The sequence below is a fragment of the Podarcis liolepis genome (assembly GCF_965112155.1).
Source record: "Podarcis liolepis genome assembly, chromosome: 11".
Lineage (NCBI taxonomy): Eukaryota > Metazoa > Chordata > Lepidosauria > Squamata > Lacertidae > Podarcis > Podarcis liolepis.
Window position 1 is genome coordinate 1,968,157 of NC_139565.1, and position 17,886 is coordinate 1,986,042.

The window sequence follows — 17,886 nt, forward strand, 5'->3', positions numbered from 1 at the left end:
TTACTTCCATCCCAAATTACTCTTTTTTCCATAGTAGTGTTCATATTTATCTCAAAATAGTCTCTCAAAGTTTTTTGGGCCTTCTTTGTGAATTCTTCGCTCCTAAACAGAGTATCATTCATCCTCCATCTAAAAGAACCAATAGGCGTCAATTTCATTTCCATCTTCAGGCATTATGGTCGGAGCAAATTTTGGGGCAAATTTCCACTTTGCTAGTTTTCGGAGCCAGTCCTCTCGTTACCCAGATTTGGTCAATTCTTGTCCATGTCATTTTAGCCTCAGAGAAGAAGGTTCCCTCTCTTCCCAAGGGGTTCTTTGTTCTCCAAATATCAACTAAATCCATGTTTTCTGTCATATCAAAGAAGGTTTTTGGTAATCTTCCATCCTTAGTGACTACCTGTCTCTGTGCCTTGTCCATATTTGTAGACACCACACCATTCATATCTCCCATCAAAATCATATTATAATCCAAATAGTCCATCAGAGTCTCATGTAACTTCTTGAAAAATTCTGATTTTCCTTCATTTGGTGCATAGATACCTACTATCAAAAATTTTTCTCCTTGCGATTGAATTTCAATTGCAACAAATCTTCCTTGATCATCTTTAAATATAAATTTTGGTGATAGGCTCTCCTTTGCATAAATGACCACTCCTCTTTTTTTAATTTTATCTGATGAAATAAATTCTTGGCCTAATCTTTTATTAATCAATAACTTCCTGTGTAGCCTAATCACATGTGTTTCTTGTAATCAAATCAAGTCCAAATGTTCTTTTTTAATAAATGAAATACTCTCCGCCTCCTTTCAGGGGAGTTCAGTCCATTAACATTCCAACTCAAGACCTGCAGCGCCATCATATGGCTACTTTGGTGTCCCCCCAACTGCACCCAATGCTTGCTCCTCTTCTGTTGGTGGTGTTGTTGGGATTTTCGCTGGGGGGTCCAATCCAAAAGATAATGTCGATATATCCAACGTTGGTGACCTTTTCTCCAATGCTCTTAGCTCTGATCCTCTATCTAGTGATCCTCTGTCCAGTGCTGCTGGCTCCTTTCCAATTCCCTTCTGCAAATCTTCTTCGTATTTAGACAGAAACTTTATTTTATCATCTACTGATTTTATTTTTATTTTCCTTCCTTTAAAGCTGAAGGATAGGCCTTGAGGGAATTCCCACCTGAAAATGATTTTGTTCCTTCTCAGCAGACCAACCAAATCTCCAAAGTCATACCTGAGGTCCAGAAGATGTTTTGGAATATCTTTAAATATTTCCACTCTTGACTGGTGTATTACCAAAGACTTCTCGTAGTGCCAGCTCAGAATTTTATCTCTCTCTTCTTTAGAACGGAGGGTAATCAAACAGTCTCTTATTCTGTTCTTCTCCTTTTTCCCTCCTCTTCCAAGTCTAAAAGCCCTCACGATTTTGAACTCCTCTTTTCCCAAATCCACGTTCCAACAATCTACAAATTCCTGCGTGAGAAACTTTGACAGAGAGCCCTTTTCCAGTTCAGGTACAGCTCTGATTCTCAAATTTGTCTGTTTTTCCTTGAGTTCAATCATAGAAAGCACCAACCTATGGTCCTCCAGTTGCTTCTCTAGTTCTGAAACTCTCTCTGTTTCCAGCTGAGTTACCTTCGCCTCCACAGCTACAACCTTCTCCCTGGCCTCCTCTGCAATCTGTCGAGTTGAGTTAGACTCCTGAATTAATTTCTCAATAGCTTCTGTGTTTGAATTAACTTTTTGTCCCAAACTATTTATACTTTCTGTATTTTGATTTATGCTTTGTGTATTTTGATCTAATTTTCTATTCATTTGTTCCAATGATTCATTTATCCTATTCAAAGCAAGTGCCAAAACCTCTTCTGAAATAATTCCTTTTGGTTTAGATTGCGTTGATACAGCCACAGATGGAGCAGGGGGGCCAGATGTAGAGGCTCTTCTCTGCTGCCAAGATTTCCCAGACCTTGTTGTTTTGTCTTGAATTAGCAGGTCTGTTTTTTCTTTTCCATCTGCCATCACACTTACACCTGTCAAGGTCACTCCCACAGTCCCAGAGTCTTATCTTTAAAATTGGAAAATTCCAATCCTTGTAACAATTTCCAAGCCCTCCTCTAGAGGGAAATAGCTACTAGTTATATTGTATTAGTCCAAAATGTCACTTTTCTTTAAAAAAAACCACAGTTGCACCAATGCAATTAGTATCAGGTCTCAGTTACTGTTACTCAGTTTCTTTTACTCCTTTAGTTCCTTTTGAGTCAGAAAGAATAATGGAAACAATATATCACTCTTGTTTCACTAGCTGTCAGTGAATGAACTGTTCACAGTCTGTGAATGAACTGTTCACAGTCTGTGCAGCGCTCCAAAATACAGCGATCTTAATAACAGCCTAATCCCAGGTTCTGAGTGATGGAAATTTAGCCTCTGTTCCTCTCTTTTTGCAGGCAAATATTGTCCAAAGCTCCCCCCCTCTTCTCCTGCTTCCAAGGGGGGGAATTACTGCTCTTAGTGTTAGAAATTTATGCGTTTAAAACAGTCCTTTCAAGGCTTTAGCTTCAGCCTATTTTGCTTCCGAATATTTACAAAGAAGGAAGGCGGACTTCCTGTTTTGAACCTTACCTCAACTTTTAAAAACTCCAAATCTTCGCTTTACTCACGGGTAGTTACTTTTAGATCCAATTGTCCACAGGAAAAAGTCAGCGCTCTCCGGCAACGGCTGCGCGGCTTTACTCCGTGAAAGTAGCAATCAGTTCGAAGCACTGCGCCACTCACCCCACTTCGCTCCGAAGCCCCAAAAAGGGTTTCCCCGCGAGTAGGGGAGGCGCTCTTGGTGCCCGCCGAATCCCACGTTCCCAGGCTTCCTCTGCCTGGGATTTTTAAGGGGTCCCCGCCTTCACCGCGGCGGGAGGACCCGATTCTCGCGGAGCGGATTCCTCTCGATCAGAGGAACTCCGCCATTGCCGATGGCACTAACCCGGAAGAAGCTAAGATAGAGAAATGATAGAAGAAATGGAATTTGCACATTACCTTGCACTTTTTTATACTAAATAAATATTTAAAAAGAATTAGAATACTAGGGAGGAGAAAGGCAAGGGGAGGAAAGCAAGCACAAAGTAGAAATTTAGAAACATGGGTGAAACGTTATAAATGTACCATGCAAGTTAGAAACAGGGAATCTTTTTAAAATGAGTTGAAGATGCTATAACAGAAACATTTTTTCCATTATGTATAAACTCATTTCTTTTCTTTTTTCTGTTGCCTCTGGCCACTTTTTTGCACATTACAAAAATCTGTGTAGTCTATGGTGACTCCTGAAATTTGCAGCTGAAACAACTTTGTCTAGAATTCATTGCAGGACTGTTTCTGCAAATAACTGAAACAGAGTTCTTTTTTACAGAGGCGAACGCTTAAGAATGGCACAACTACAGCCTGCTACTTTGGAACAATTCACACAGATGCTTCTTTGCTTCTCGCTGATATTATAGGTAAAATGATAATGGCTCTCTACAACTTAAATAACATAAGAATTAGGTTGCTGGATCTGATGAAGTGTCACTCTGATTGTATATGGCGTCTCTCGCAATGGGTGGTGTGATTTCTCTATAAAAGCTTGCAGACAGCACGATGGAGACTAAACACCACGTCTTATTTTTCTTCAGCAAAATGAAGGTTGCAGGTTAGCTGTGGAGATCAGAGCTCACAGCCTGGGTTTACAAGGAGAGCTTTATTAGTATGTTTTAAAAAGAAAGGCTTGCCAGAACTGTGAATTGAAAGCATTGTTTTGAGTTTTGTTCTTTACAGATAAATTTGGCCAAAGGGCATTTGTGGGTAAAGTTTGCATGGACATCAATGAGAGTTTTGAAGAGTACAAGGAGACCACCACTGAATCAATCAAGGAGACGGAAAGGTAAAATACTTTCTTCATGTACAAATTAGGTAGCATATTTTTCTAAAAGTAATGAAATAGGTAAAACATAGATTCTAAAAGTTAAATAGAAGGCATGATTAAAAAATAAATATTGAGCTGTAATATGACCACAGAATCTAAGTATCCTGCTACAGCTATTTTTATAACCATGTTAGATTCTTAAGAATGCTTACCCTTGAAGTAAACCGACAGAGACACATTTCTTCTTGAATATATTTTTAAATGCACTTGTAATTTTTTTAAGCCTAAGGTGTCTATTTCTGTCTTCCATGTTTTTAACAGCTTATTATATATCAGAAGAGAAGGGATTTAGCTTGCATCCGGTTTACAAAGAGAGTTATCAAAAGAAGCCTGTTGAAAACAAAGGGGGGATAGTATTAAATATCTAAGTATTGTGCATGTAATGTTGTTAGCAAATCTTGGGTCACTGGAGTCACGTTTTTGGAACATAAAATGGTAAATATATATAAAATACATAACTATATTTTGGATAGTTTAAAAGATTTTGAGGATTATTTATACTTCTGTCTTTACAGATTTTAAGCTAAAAAAAATATGTTCCTCTTATATTGCTTTTGGAGTTTCTTCATCACATCCTCCTCCTCCTTTCCCTCCACCCTCTCAGATACTTCCCCTTTTGTGTTGTGTCCTTAAACTGGAATCCTGATGGCAGCACCTGTCTTATTGTTCATACTTTTGTTTGATTGTTGCTGAAATCTAAGGTGCAAGTGGATTCCTCCTTGCCCCTGTCGCAGCCCCTTGTGCCCAAAAGGAAAAAAGGCAGACTATTGTGCTAACTGATAAAAAGAATCATAGGATTGTAGAGTTGGAAGGGACCCTCAAGGGCAATCTGGTCCAACCCTCTGCAGTGCAGGGATCACAGACACATAGGGGTCACAGACAGAACTTCTCTATCATGTTTAGCTTCATTCGAAAAGTGTTGAATAACCAAAGTTTATATGCATATTGTTAAACATCTTAACTGAACCTAGCAATAAAGTGCCAATGTGTTTTATGTGTACATCTGAGAGACTCAGTACCAATGTACACCACATTGGGACGTTTCTCTAATGGCTCCTTGGAATTTCTTCATGTCTGTGCAGGAACTGCCATGCGCAGGAGCATGTTTCTAGTGCCCACATTTAGGATGACTTTTAGTGGCATCCAATATACATGTGGCTGATAAGGAACCTGCTTTCTTACAGCTGCTACAACATGTGCTGTACTTGTGTGTGACTCACCCACAGTATCAAAGAAAAACTGCTGCTAATGTTGCTTATTTAGTTAATTAACCTGTCTTCATAAACCTTCAAGGAAATTCTCATTTTTTCTACATACTTTAAAAGAAAATAAATGTTATTTAAAGGAGATGCAGGGGAGGTAGACAGTATCAAAGAAATGAATGAAAAACAGATCTTAAATTAGAGCTTAATTTTTGTGTGGACATAACTATTGTAAATGAAACATCGATTTTGCCATCTAAAAATAAGGCAATAAAAATAGAATTCATTTAGGTTTGTGATACACAGCCAAAATTAAGTTTTTACTTTTTAAAAGAAAAATACTGCCATTGTAGTATATAATTATGTTTTCACTTCATTTCACATGTTATCTATTTAGTTGTCACAGGAAGCATAGTAATGACCACTTGTCTGCTGTTAATTACCAACAGCTTGTGTAGATTTGAGATAAAAATCCTTAGCTGCTGTACATTTGTACAGTCCTATTAACCTCACTGAAAAAGTGATGATTAACTGTGTGATCACATTGTCAAACGATCCATATGAAAATATCTTTCTGTTTGTACACATAATGGGGGGGGGGGTGTAGCCTGCCTGTAGCTGAATAATGAGGCAAATTGAGTTGATGTGTAATCCACTCTGGAGGGACTCAGTGTTTCTGTAAAATTCATCCACTTTGGCCAAAAGGGAAGGGAGTTGTAACCATTTTTAAATTCACCATTATAGTGATTATAGTGATTGGGGACCACTTTGTTTTATATAGACATGCTCAGAACCCAGAATACAAATCAAAGCAGAGGGGACACACGACAATACAGAAACAGATCAGAATTTTGTTAAAATGCACAGATACAAGGTACACCCCTGATACAGAAACACAGAGGGACTGACATGCACAAATATAATGCTGATTTTAAAAATGGTTGTAACTTACCCTGCGACCTCATATTAAAGGACGGATAAATCTAGATGATGATGATGAATATATATTTTATATATTTTAACTTCCTACCCCAATCCTTTCAGGTTTGTTAGAGGAGTACTGGACAAGAATGTAAGTAGAATTTCCTTTTCTTTCCCAGAACAGTAACTGGTCATGTTGTACTCCCAGGGCATGCATATTTCTATGTAAATGATAAGATGTTTTCCTATGTAAAAGGTTAGGCTGTATGGTAGGGGTCATTAACATTTTGAATTTTGACAAAGTTTGGGGGATTCTGGTCACAAAATAGCCGCTGTGGGGCAGGGCATAACGCAAAATGGGTGCCATGGGGAGCATGGCAAAACACAAAAATTGAGAGACAGCCCACCCCTGACAACTTTAGGCTTACCTGATCCTGACTGTGTAGATCACACAACATTGATTTTTACTGATTTCACACCCACACACACTGATGCTGTTACTGTCTAATAGCAGCAGGGAGAATTCCTCAGTACCAGGAAAAATACACAAGGTTACAACACTATTCTCCTCATTTCACAGAAATCATTTGGAAGGCACCTGCACATTTTGCCCTATTACTTTCTTTCTAAGAGGGATAGGAGCTTGAAAGAAAGAAAGAGAAAGCCAGGGGAACCCTTACAGGTGCCAAGGTAACCACAGACACTGGTATGGCGATCCTGTCAGAATTCACGTCTCACCCTTGAGCTGAACTAGACATGATGGAGACAGACCCATCTATCTGATCTGTCCCAATCATGTGAAACGGAGAGGGATACAGTGGTACCTCAGTTTTTGATCGTCTTCATTGACAAACGTTTTGGAACTTGAACGCCGAAAACCCAGAAGTAAATGCTTCTGTTTTCAAACACGCCTCAGAAGTCAAACAGCTTCCACTGAGGTACCACTGTATTTTTCTCAATTTTCTCTGTAAATTTGCAGACCACCCTTTGCGCCTTGGTTTTCAAATGTTTCAGAAGTCAAACAGTTTTCTGGAACGGATTACATTCGAAAACTGAGGTTCCACTGTAGTTCTGTTTAACCCCACTCCAGACTCATTGCCATTCCTGGAGCCAGGCTGAGGGGAACGTGAAGTCAGAGAGACTGCAAGGAGCTAAGCCATATGTGGATCACGCTCCTTGTAAAGAATGATGGGTTGTAGCCTGAATTTGCACATGCTGAGCACTTTGTGCCTGCTAACTGATGTCACTGTTTTGCCATCTGAAATTGTGGTTTAGCCATAACAGAACATAAACTGTGTGCCTTGGAAAAAGTAATCTGTACAGGCTTTATTTGTTCCCATTTTTAATAATTTGCCTAAGAAACAAGCTAAGAATAGGTATATTTAATATGCTGTTATACACAAATGTCTATTGTCTTTCTTTGACATCTTCCCCAGTATCCAAGGGTTCACCCCATAGTAACGCCCCGCTTTGGACCATCCTGCACAGAGGAACTGCTTAATAGCCTTGGTAAGCTGGCAAAGATTCACGACCTTCATGTGCAGGTAAGTTTTTTGCTATCATATTTAGTGAAAACTCATCTATGCAGCAATTTCAAATGACAACTTTTTGGGCTATCCCCCCCCCCCCAAGAAAAAGCTTAACAACTTTTGTGTTCAGATTTTTACTTCTTGAAATATGGCAACCCTACTGTAGCTTAGGAAACACCAACTCTGTTTAGGCCACCAGCCCTGATGTCAGGCCCTGCAGTCATGATATATGCATGGGAAATGGAAAACCCAGTGCAATTTTTTTCATGCTCATAAGGATCAGCTTCATGCTGAGTAATCCTTCTTATGGCAAGAGATCTGCCCCGGGGAGTTGAAGAGGTAGTTGTCTAAGAAGGCTTAGTTTTTGCTCTGCAATGCGCACAAACTTTCGATCAGGAAACAGCAAGAAGCTTTGTATTTAGAGTATTTTTAATGTAATTTCCATGCGACTGTCCCTTACAATGTCCTTCATTTGTCTGACTGTAGAATCAAATGTACTTAAATAGGAATGGGAGCCATTATTTATAACTATTTCATTATATAATAAAAGTGCAGTGTGGTTAATTATTGCTGGGGGCTCAATCTGGCTTTTTGTGCGGAACTTTTGCCAGCACTCTGAACAGTAATACATTGTGCCAGGAAAATAGGTTCTGTTTGCACACCTATTGCAATTTGTAATGCTGTGTGAAATGTGGTTTTTCAGGTGTCACAGACCTAATGATCAGTGCCCATGACATCATTTGTAATGATCAACACACACTTCCCCTCCAATCCCATTTTATGAACATTTAAACCATTTTGGGGGCTATGCATACTCCACAGAGTCCTTCAAAATGGAACAAAAGCTGCGGTTCTTCATGCTGTATTTGTGAGCGAGAGTGGCTTGTCTGGTGGGATGGAGCCCCAGTTGCTGCTGCTTACCAAGTCAGGGAGAGGTGAGGCAGTAGCAAGCTAAGGGTTGCACAGATGCACTGACAGGAGTGCCAGATGGGCTCCCTGCAGACGCCATCCACACAGACCTGATCTCTGCTGTGGTCAGTAAGCAGCAGCCATTCCACTCTCAGGAGAAAGTTGCCACACCTCTGCCACTCCTGTCTGTGAGCAAGGCCTATTGAACACAGTGGAACTTACTTCTGAGTAAGCATGCACAAAATAGCACTGGAAACAAATCAAGAAGTGCTGAAAGCCATCAATGCTAGTTCGTTCTTCCCTCTTTCCCGTCTTCCCAAAGAACGTATCACTATTTTGTGAGCCTTTGACCTCTTCCCCCCTCCTTGATATTTTTTCCAAGGCTATGTGCTCCTGCCACCACACAAATCTCTCTCTAATGAGCCTCTATCTATATAGAGACACAGATACTTATATAGATCTATAATATATGCAGTGTGTCATTTCCTTGCAAGCTGGCTACTCCCTTGACTAGAATATCTTTATGTTGTCACCTGGGAAGATAATACGGAAGATGGTATTCATAATTAACAGTGATGTGCTCTGTAGAATCAAAGCCATTACACACTTGTTTGGAGTGGGGAGTTATGGTGTCTTTTCGTTCAGGCTAACCATATATTGAAATGCTGACCATTGTAACCCCATTTCTCCTTACAGAGTCACATAAGCGAGAGTGAAGGAGAAATGAAACTCGTAGAAAAATTATTCCCTGCTTATCAAAACTATACAGAGTTATATGATAAAAACAATCTTCTTACAAACAAGGTAGAGTGTTTTTGCAGAATACTTAGATATGTCATTGGGGAGGAGGCATTTGGTGGGGTTTCTAGCAGACAGAGTCCTGGCTCTCTTATGGCTGCTGCTGCTGCCACCCTCCATTGTGGTGAGTGAGTGCTTGCTGCTGCCGCCATGCCCAAGTGCCAGAAGGAGATCTACTTTGGGAAGGGAAGCCCGCCGTCAGGGCGCTTGGCTCCTGTTCCGGGGTGGTGGGCACCAAGAAAAACGAGCATGGGTCCGCCCGCTCCAGCACCAGGAGGCTCTCTTCCCTGAGATCAGGGCCGCAGGCAGCCCTTCTCCCTCTCACTTGCCCCCAATGGTGGGCAGCGTTGAGGCAGGAGCCAGGTTTGTGAGGAGAGAGAGAAGGAGAGAGGGAAGCAGCAGTGAAGGGGGGGCACAAGGCCTCTCAGAGGTGAGAGACAGAGAAAGGTGTATGTGCGCCCTTGCTCACGGTTGGGCAGTGTGAGGAGGTGTTTGATGTGTCTCCTCCATGCGCCTCTGCTGCCCAGCCTCCCTCTCTCCCCGCCAGCTCTCCTCCACCAGCTGCCTGGGCAAGACCTGGGAGGAGGGTGGCTGCGGCAGGGTCTTGGGCGTGTGGGTTAAGGAGAAGAGTTTGAGGCACCTCTGTCCACTTTGCTTTGGTCACAATGCTCCATAACATAGCCTGAGGCCCCTTATGGGGTGGTGATGGGGAGTCGCAAAGCGTCATGGCCGCTGGCTGCTTGGAGGGGCGCTTACATGTGTGTGTCTCCTCTTTTTGGCTCTTTAAAATAAGGCAACCCTAGCAAATTCCCACAGATTAAAAGGTGGAGGAACACACACAGATACACACACAAACAAACAAACAAACAAACAAACAAACAAACACACTTGTCTGCATTTGAATTCAAGCAGTGTGAATCCCCAGGTTTTTCAGACAGTTTTCTTTGTGACTGTTTCCTCGCAGAAGCACTCTGAAATTAATAAACTTGACTTTGAGGCAAACTTAGGTTTTTCAATTACACTTGTGAGGGAGATTTTTCAAAGACACGCAAGGCATTTTCAGTTGCCTCTGAAAATCTTCAGGGAATATGTCTCATTTGTCTTTGAAATTCTCCCTTTGGATTTTAAGATTTGCATAGCATTTTATTAGCTGACTTAGTGTCAATTAGCAGATTGTATACACAGCATTAATCACATTAATGAGATTCAAATTTAAGCACAATGCTTCTCAATAGAGTCATTAATGAAGAGGGTTTACTACCAAGAGTTTAAAGGTTTGCATATGGCAGGGCCCTGATATGCTTCCTTTGATTATCTGAGAAACAAACATTACCGTATTTTATATTATAAAGAATAACCTTCATTCAAGGTAGCATTAAACAACCACAACAAAAGCCCAATAGACTCAATTTCACTACTTTTCATTCATATTTTAGTTGTTTGGATAAAATTTACTGGGATATATGGGCAGTTGACCTTGGTCATTTGAGAGGTCAGGAAAATAAATATGAACGGTATGAACGACATATAACAGCCCATGGAAGTAGCCGTTCTAGCACATGATAACCTTTGTAAACACAGGATTTGCACCATTCCTAATTGTGTGAATGATAATACATCTTATTTGGCTCTCTCGAAGAGAGCAAATGAGCTCACAGCAGAGTTATGAGGAATGAACAGAGGCAATAATTATTCATAGCACCAGGGCCCTGTCTAGGTATTGTCCTCTCTAGGTACAAGTAGAAGCAAAATGATAGTAAAAGTTAAGAATAAAATACAAATACAAATTACACTGTTTTTGTTTTACTCTTTAGACAATAATGGCTCATGGCTGCCATCTTTCTGATGAAGAACTGCAAGTTTTTAATCTTAAAGGAGCTGCCATTGTACATTGCCCTAATTCAAACATATCGTAAGTAAAATAAGTTAATTCATTTACAGTAGGTAATACCTCATAGAGGTGTGTTTCAGATAATGCTGTGTTTCATATTTGTGTTTTAAAGTTCACCACATTTCAGTGTGGATGGCTTGAAGGTTTAGATAATTTTAACATGGGATGATGGAATCGGCACTGTACCAGCCTCTTCACAGAGAAAATAGATGTTTGCACGTACCCCTTTGAAGGGTCAAAGCAGCCTGTTTCCAGATGTCCCCAAGGCAAATATAAATCTGGGTGCTCTGAAGTGGCCATCTTTTTTACCAGCCCTGTTTCTGTGCTCCTGGCAGTAGAGGCAAAGCACGGGGAGGGCAGGGGGGCGCACATTTGTGGTAGGCGTAACAGGGTCCAGTAGGTGGACGGAGGCAGCAGGCGAGGAGCCTGTTGCGAGTGGGCTCTGTTTAGCTCCATGTATGCACCCCCATCATGTGCCTCTACCCCAGCTGCCCAGCCCACCAGGGGGTGCAACACTTGCCCTGCCCCAGGCACCAACAACCCACACTATGCCACTGCCCAAAAGTCAACCTGAGGCATGAAAATGAACTGGCATTGGGATGCAGTGAAGGGAAGAGCTGTGAGAAGTTATGGGATTTTCTTATTGATATAGTGAGTGCTGTGTTGAAAGCTACAAGTAGAGCAGTAATCCATGAACCCGCCTGTTTGTTTGCAGCATTAAATTGGGATGGCAGGACTTTCTCTTTGAGACAAGAAGTGAAAAGTTTCAAAAACAGATAGTTTCTCTGAAATGGAGTAGCTGGGAGGCAAGCTTGTTGCTGCTGCTGCTGCTGCATTCCTCACTACTGGCAAGAAACATGGTGCCTTAGACCACAACAAGACATATAATGTACTAGGGAGATACCTCTGAAAATGACACCCCAATAATATGCATATAGGGGGAACAGTCATGCTCTGCTGTGTCTTTCACATGATGGAAATTCTCCCACCACCAGCAGCCTTTGATTTACAGGAGATAGATAGAGAATTTATTACGGTCAAAGACCAGCTCACATAACATAACACAATAAAAACAGCGTTCATAAAGATAAAATATACAATTGGAGCAGATTGCAGCAATAGCTCATGAATTAAAATTGAGATGTATACATACATCCGTACAACTGAGATTTGGGCTACCATAAAATATTGACCCTGAGGTGCCCCAAAGGACGACTTCAGCATTTCCCTAGTAAGCTATTTTATTCTGTGCCTACAAATCTGGGCGCAGAATCTGGCTACCAGCCAGGTCGTCTTGTAGATTTACAGTACAATAAAGAAAATTCACAATGCGATAACATCACATGGTATGAGTTCCTACTAGGGATGTAAGGAAGTAAGGATTTCCACCCTGTTCTCTGTCACCATCAGCACTGTCTCCATTTGCTACAGTTTAGCTTCCAGCCAAAACTTACATTATTCATTTCTTAATTAATTGTGTAATTAATTTCAAAGCCTTTCGGTGGAAGGAAATGTTAAAAACTATGCAGAAAATAATGTAATTATTTAGATAACATTCATAGATTAAAATAAAGATAGTAAATATTGCTTATATTCACTTGTCTGATTTTTGTTCCTGGCTTGGGATGAGCATGCAAAGTGAGGCATTTTTTGCTCCCATTTCTGACAGAATTCTCTGACATCCTAGTTCCTGCACAAGTATGAATACTGCTCTTTTCTCCACAATAACATATGTAGGAATGCTCACCATGTGATGTGATGCTATCACACCATGAATTTCCTTGACTGTGCTATTTTTTGTGGTTAACTCTGTAACCTTCAGGTTTTTGGACTATAACTCCCATCATCCCTCACTATTGCTAAAGCTGACCAGAGCTGATGGGAGTTGGGGTCCTAAGCATCTGGAAGGCATTGTGTTGATTACACCTGATTCTTGCATATAACATGCAATACTCCTTTCAATAATAATAATAATAATAATAATAATAATAATAATAATAATAATAATATTCTATCTGTACCCTGCCCTCCACAGCCAGAGCCGGGCTCCATGTAGCTAACATCATAAAACTAACACAGTATACAAAGAACATAAGAACATAATAATAATTGTACTGCTATCACTTTTAATACTAAACTTCCCTTCACCAGCAGGACCTGGGGGTTGGTGTTTATGACAATTTAAAATACAGAAAGGGCAAAAGATTTATATGATCTGAAGAAAAACAACAGAATGTCTTTAATAGGAAAAACAGAAAAGAAATACCAAAGCTAATGGATGAACTGAAGAACTGTGAGAAGACAGTAACAGATAAGCCCAGAGACCTAACTACCACACAGAAAATTAAAATCTTACAAACACAACTGGCAATTACAACACAGAATGAAATAGAACAAAAAATAAAAGCCTTAAAACAAAAGCAATTCAAACATGCTAATAAACCTGGTGAACTCCTGGCACGGCAGTTATCAAAAGGAAAGGAAACCAAATATCATAAACGAAGTCCTAATAGGGGACAGAATAATATCCAACCCTAAAGACATTAGAAGTGAATTTTGGAATTATTACTCCAAAAAAGGTAAAGAAGCCCTGGACGGTTACGTGCGGCGCCTATCTCACTTCAGGCTGAGGGAGCTGGCGTTTGTCCACAGACAGCTTTCTGGGTCATGTGGCCAGCATGATTAAACTGCTTCTGGCACAACGGGACACTGTGATGGAAGCCAGAGCACACGGAAATTAATATTACTTATTAACATTAATCAATATTAATATTTAATATTAATAATTGAATAATTGGAGGTTAATATAGTCATGAAACAAGCTAAGTTAGGAAAATCGCTTGGAGCTGATGGTCTTTTTTCAATGTATTATAAAGTCTTCCAAGAAACACTGGCACGACCAATGATAGAGGTAATGAACCCAATTCCACCTTCATGGAAAAAGGCAGGTATAACTTTAATTCCAAAACAAGATAAATAGCTCCACACCCAAAGAACTTCAGGCCAATATCTCCATTAAACAATTATTATAAACTATTTGCAAACATGGCTAAGAGAATGATGACGGTATTGAATATGGTGATCCACAAAGACCAAGCCGACTTTTTGCCATCAAGACAAATGAAAAACAGCATCAGAAATATCTTGAATATAATTGAATACGTGGAAAAAAGGAGAGAGAAGCAAGCAGCAATCCTGTCTCTAGATGCAGAAAAGGCCTTTGATAACATTTTATGGATCTTCATGACGAAGATTCTAGACTATATGGACTTTGGACCAGCCTTTACAAATGCTGTTAAGGTAATATACAGAGAACAAAGAGCAAACATAATTATTAACAAAAAGATCACCAACAATTTTCAAATCAAAAAATGTACAAGACAAGGATGTCCCTTATCTGCATTACTATTTAATTTGGTATTGGAAGTACTTACAGGAAAGATCAGGGAGAAGGAGAGAATAAAAGGCACATGGATTGGACAGAGAACGTATAAAATTAAGGCCTTTGCAGACAACATAGTAATAACGGTAGAGAACCCATCCATAAGTTTACCAATAGCCTTGGAAGCTATCACAACTTTCGGCAATCTTGCGGGATTCTGTATTAATAAAAAGCCAAAAGTTAATTCAGAATAAAAATAATCAAACAGAGGGAGAACTGGAAAATGACCTAGGAATCAAAATGGAATGAAAAATTAAATACTTAGGAATGTGGATTGCATCCAAAAATCTGAATCTATTTCAAGATAATTATAATAGAGTGTGGACTGAGATAAAAAAGACATTAAAAAATGGAAGTGAATGAATTTGTCTTTTTTGGGCAGGATTCTGTAGTTAAAATGAATGTCTTCTCCAAAATTATATTTTTATTCCAATCACTACTGGTGATGTTGTTGCTGCTGTTGTTGTTTAGTCGTTTAGTAGTGTCCGACTCTTCGTGACCCCATGGACCACAGCACGCCACGCACTCCTGTCTTCCACTGCCTCCCGCAGTTTGGTCAGATTCATGTTTGTAGCCTCGAGGACACCTTCCAACCATCTCGTCCTCTGTCGTCCCCTTCTCCTTGTGCCCTCAATCTTTCCCAACATCAGGGTCTTTTCTAGGGAGTCTTCTCTTCTCATGAGGTGGCCAAAGTACTGGAGTCTCAGCTTCAGGATCTGTCCTTCCAGTGAGCACTCAGGGCTGATTTCCTGAAGAATGGATATGTTTGATCTTCTTGCAGTCCATGGGACTCTCAAGAGTCTCCTCCAGCACCATAATTCAAAAGCATCAATTCTTCGGCGATCAGCCTTCTTTATGGTCCAACTCTCACTTCCATACATCACTACTGGGAAAACCATGGCTTTAACTATACGGACCTTTGTTGGCAAGGTGATGTCTCTGCTTTTTAAGATACTGTCTAGGTTTGCCATCGCCTTTCTCCCAAGGAGCAGGAGTCTTTTAATTTTGTGACTGCTGTCACCATCTGCAGTGATCATGGAGCCCAAGAAAGTAAAATCTCTCACTGCCTCCATTTCTTCCCCTTCTATTTGCCAGGAGGTGATGGGCCCAGTGGCCATTATCTTTGTTTTTTTGATGTTGAGCTTCAGACCATATTTTGCGCTCTACTCTTTCACCCTCATTAAAAGGTTCTTTAATTCCTCCTCACTTTCTGCTGTCAAGGTTGTGTCATCTGCATATCTGAGGTTGTTGATATTTCTTCTGGCAATCTTAATTCCGTCTTGGGATTCATCCAGCCCAGCCTTTCGCACGATGAATTCTGCATATAAGTTAAATAAGCAGGGAGACAATATACAGCCTTGCCGTACTCCTTTCCCAATTTTGAACCAGTCAGTTGTTCCATATCCAGTTCTAACTGTAGCTTCTTGTCCCACATAGAGAAATGATCTACAACGAGTTAAAAAAGGTGTTTAAGTACACCATCCCTAAAAAACCGGAGGCCTTCCTTTTGGGTATTGTCGGCCAAAAGGTGTTAAAGAAGGACAGAACGTTTTTTATGTATGCTATTACAGCAGCAAGAATTCTGATCGCCAAATACTGGAAGACCCAAGATCTTCCCACGCTGGAAGAGTGGCAAACGCAACTGATTGACTATATGGAGTTGGCTGAAATGACCGCCAGAATCCGAGACCTGGGAGAAGAAGCCATGGAGGAGGACTGGAAAAAATTTAAGAACTATTTGCAAAAACATTATAAGTTACATGAATTATAAATGACGCATAATTTAAATTTCTAGCCCCAGCAATGAGAGTGCAATATCTATGAAATTGGATAATATTATTGAAAGAATCAAGTTTAAATGTTAAAAATGCTAATATGGTATGTTTTTAGAGTAAATGGACAATAAGGGATTTAAACTTAAATTGCAATTGAAAGTACAAAGAAACACACGAAACAAGGTTACAATTTGCTGACAAATTTATTGTTAAGAATGCATTGCGCGGGAGATGTGGGGAAGTTCGTTGGAACGTGGAAATAAGTTGTTGGAAGGACATGATTTTCTGTATTATTTTTTCTGTTTTCTTTTTCTTTTCTTGTTTTATGTCTGAAAAAAATGCAATAAAAATGATTTAAAAAAAAAAAAAGAGATTTCTCAGGAGACAGATGAAGTGATCAGGCACTCCCATTTCTTTAAGAACTTGCCATAGTTTGCTGTGGTCGACACAGTCAAAGGCTTTTGCATAGTCAATAAAGCAAAAGTAGATGTCTTTCTGGAACTCTCTAGCTTTCTCCATAATCCAGCGCATGTTTGCAATTTGGTCTCTGGTTCCTCTGCCCCTTCGAAATCCAGCTTGCACTTCTGGGAGTTCTCGGTCCACATACTGCTTAAGCCTGCCTTGTAGAATTTTAAGCATAACCTTGCTAGCGTGTGAAATGAGTGCAATTGTGCGGTAGTTGGAGCATTCTTTGGCACTGCCCTTCTTTGGGATTGGGATGTAGACTGATCTTCTCCAATCCTCTGGCCACTGATGAGTTTTCCAAATTTGCTGGCATATTGAGTGTAGCACCTTAACAGCATCATCGTTTAAAATTTTAAATAGTTCAGCTGGAATATCATCACTTTCACTGGCCTTGTTATTAGCAGTGCTTTCTAAGGCTCATTTGACTTCACTCTCCAGGATGTCTGGCTCAAGGTCAGCAACCACACTACCTGGGACTATATGAGACATCCATTTCTTTCTGGTATAGTTCCTCTTTGTATTCTTGCCACCTCTTCTTGATGCCTTCTGCTTCTGTTAGGTCCTTACCACTTTTGTCTTTTATTATGGTAATCTTTGTACGAAATGTTCCTTTCATATTTCCAATTTTCTTGAACAGATCTCTGGCTCTTCCCATCCTGTTGTTTTCCTCTATTTCTTTACATTGCTCGTTTAAGAAGGCCTTCTTGTCTCTCCTTGCTATTTTTTGGAAATCTGCATTCAATTTCCTGTATCTTTCACTATCTCCCTCGCATTTTGCTTGCCTTCTCTCCCCTGCTATTTGTAAGGTCTCATTGGACAGCCACTTTGCTTTCTTGCATTTCCTTTTCATTGGGATGGTTTTCATTGCTGCCTCCTGTTTAATGTTACGAGCCTCCATCCATAGTTCTTCAGGCACTCTGTCCAGCAAATCTAAATCCTTAAACCTGTTCCTCACTTCCACTGTGTATTCATAAGGGATTTGACTTAGATTGTATCTTACCGGCCCAATGGTT

The 17,886-nt window shown here is 40.2% G+C and overlaps 1 protein-coding gene across 5 annotated transcripts in view; it reads left to right on the forward strand.

Moving 5' to 3' along the window:
* Positions 1 to 17,886, forward strand: part of GDA (guanine deaminase) — a 60,568-nt gene that overhangs the window by 28,589 nt on the left and 14,093 nt on the right. For all 5 annotated transcript variants that reach the window (XR_014516945.1, XR_014516946.1, XM_083464962.1 and 2 more), the window contains exons 4-9: positions 3,390 to 3,477; positions 3,794 to 3,899; positions 6,188 to 6,215; positions 7,501 to 7,608; positions 9,199 to 9,306; positions 11,115 to 11,212. Coding sequence is in view for 3 of the 5 variants with exons in the window: in XM_083464962.1 (XP_083321088.1) it covers positions 3,390 to 3,477; positions 3,794 to 3,899; positions 6,188 to 6,215; positions 7,501 to 7,608; positions 9,199 to 9,306; positions 11,115 to 11,212 (536 nt within the window). In the remaining 2 variants the exon portion in view is untranslated. The remainder of the gene's footprint in view (positions 1 to 3,389; positions 3,478 to 3,793; positions 3,900 to 6,187; positions 6,216 to 7,500; positions 7,609 to 9,198; positions 9,307 to 11,114; positions 11,213 to 17,886) is intronic.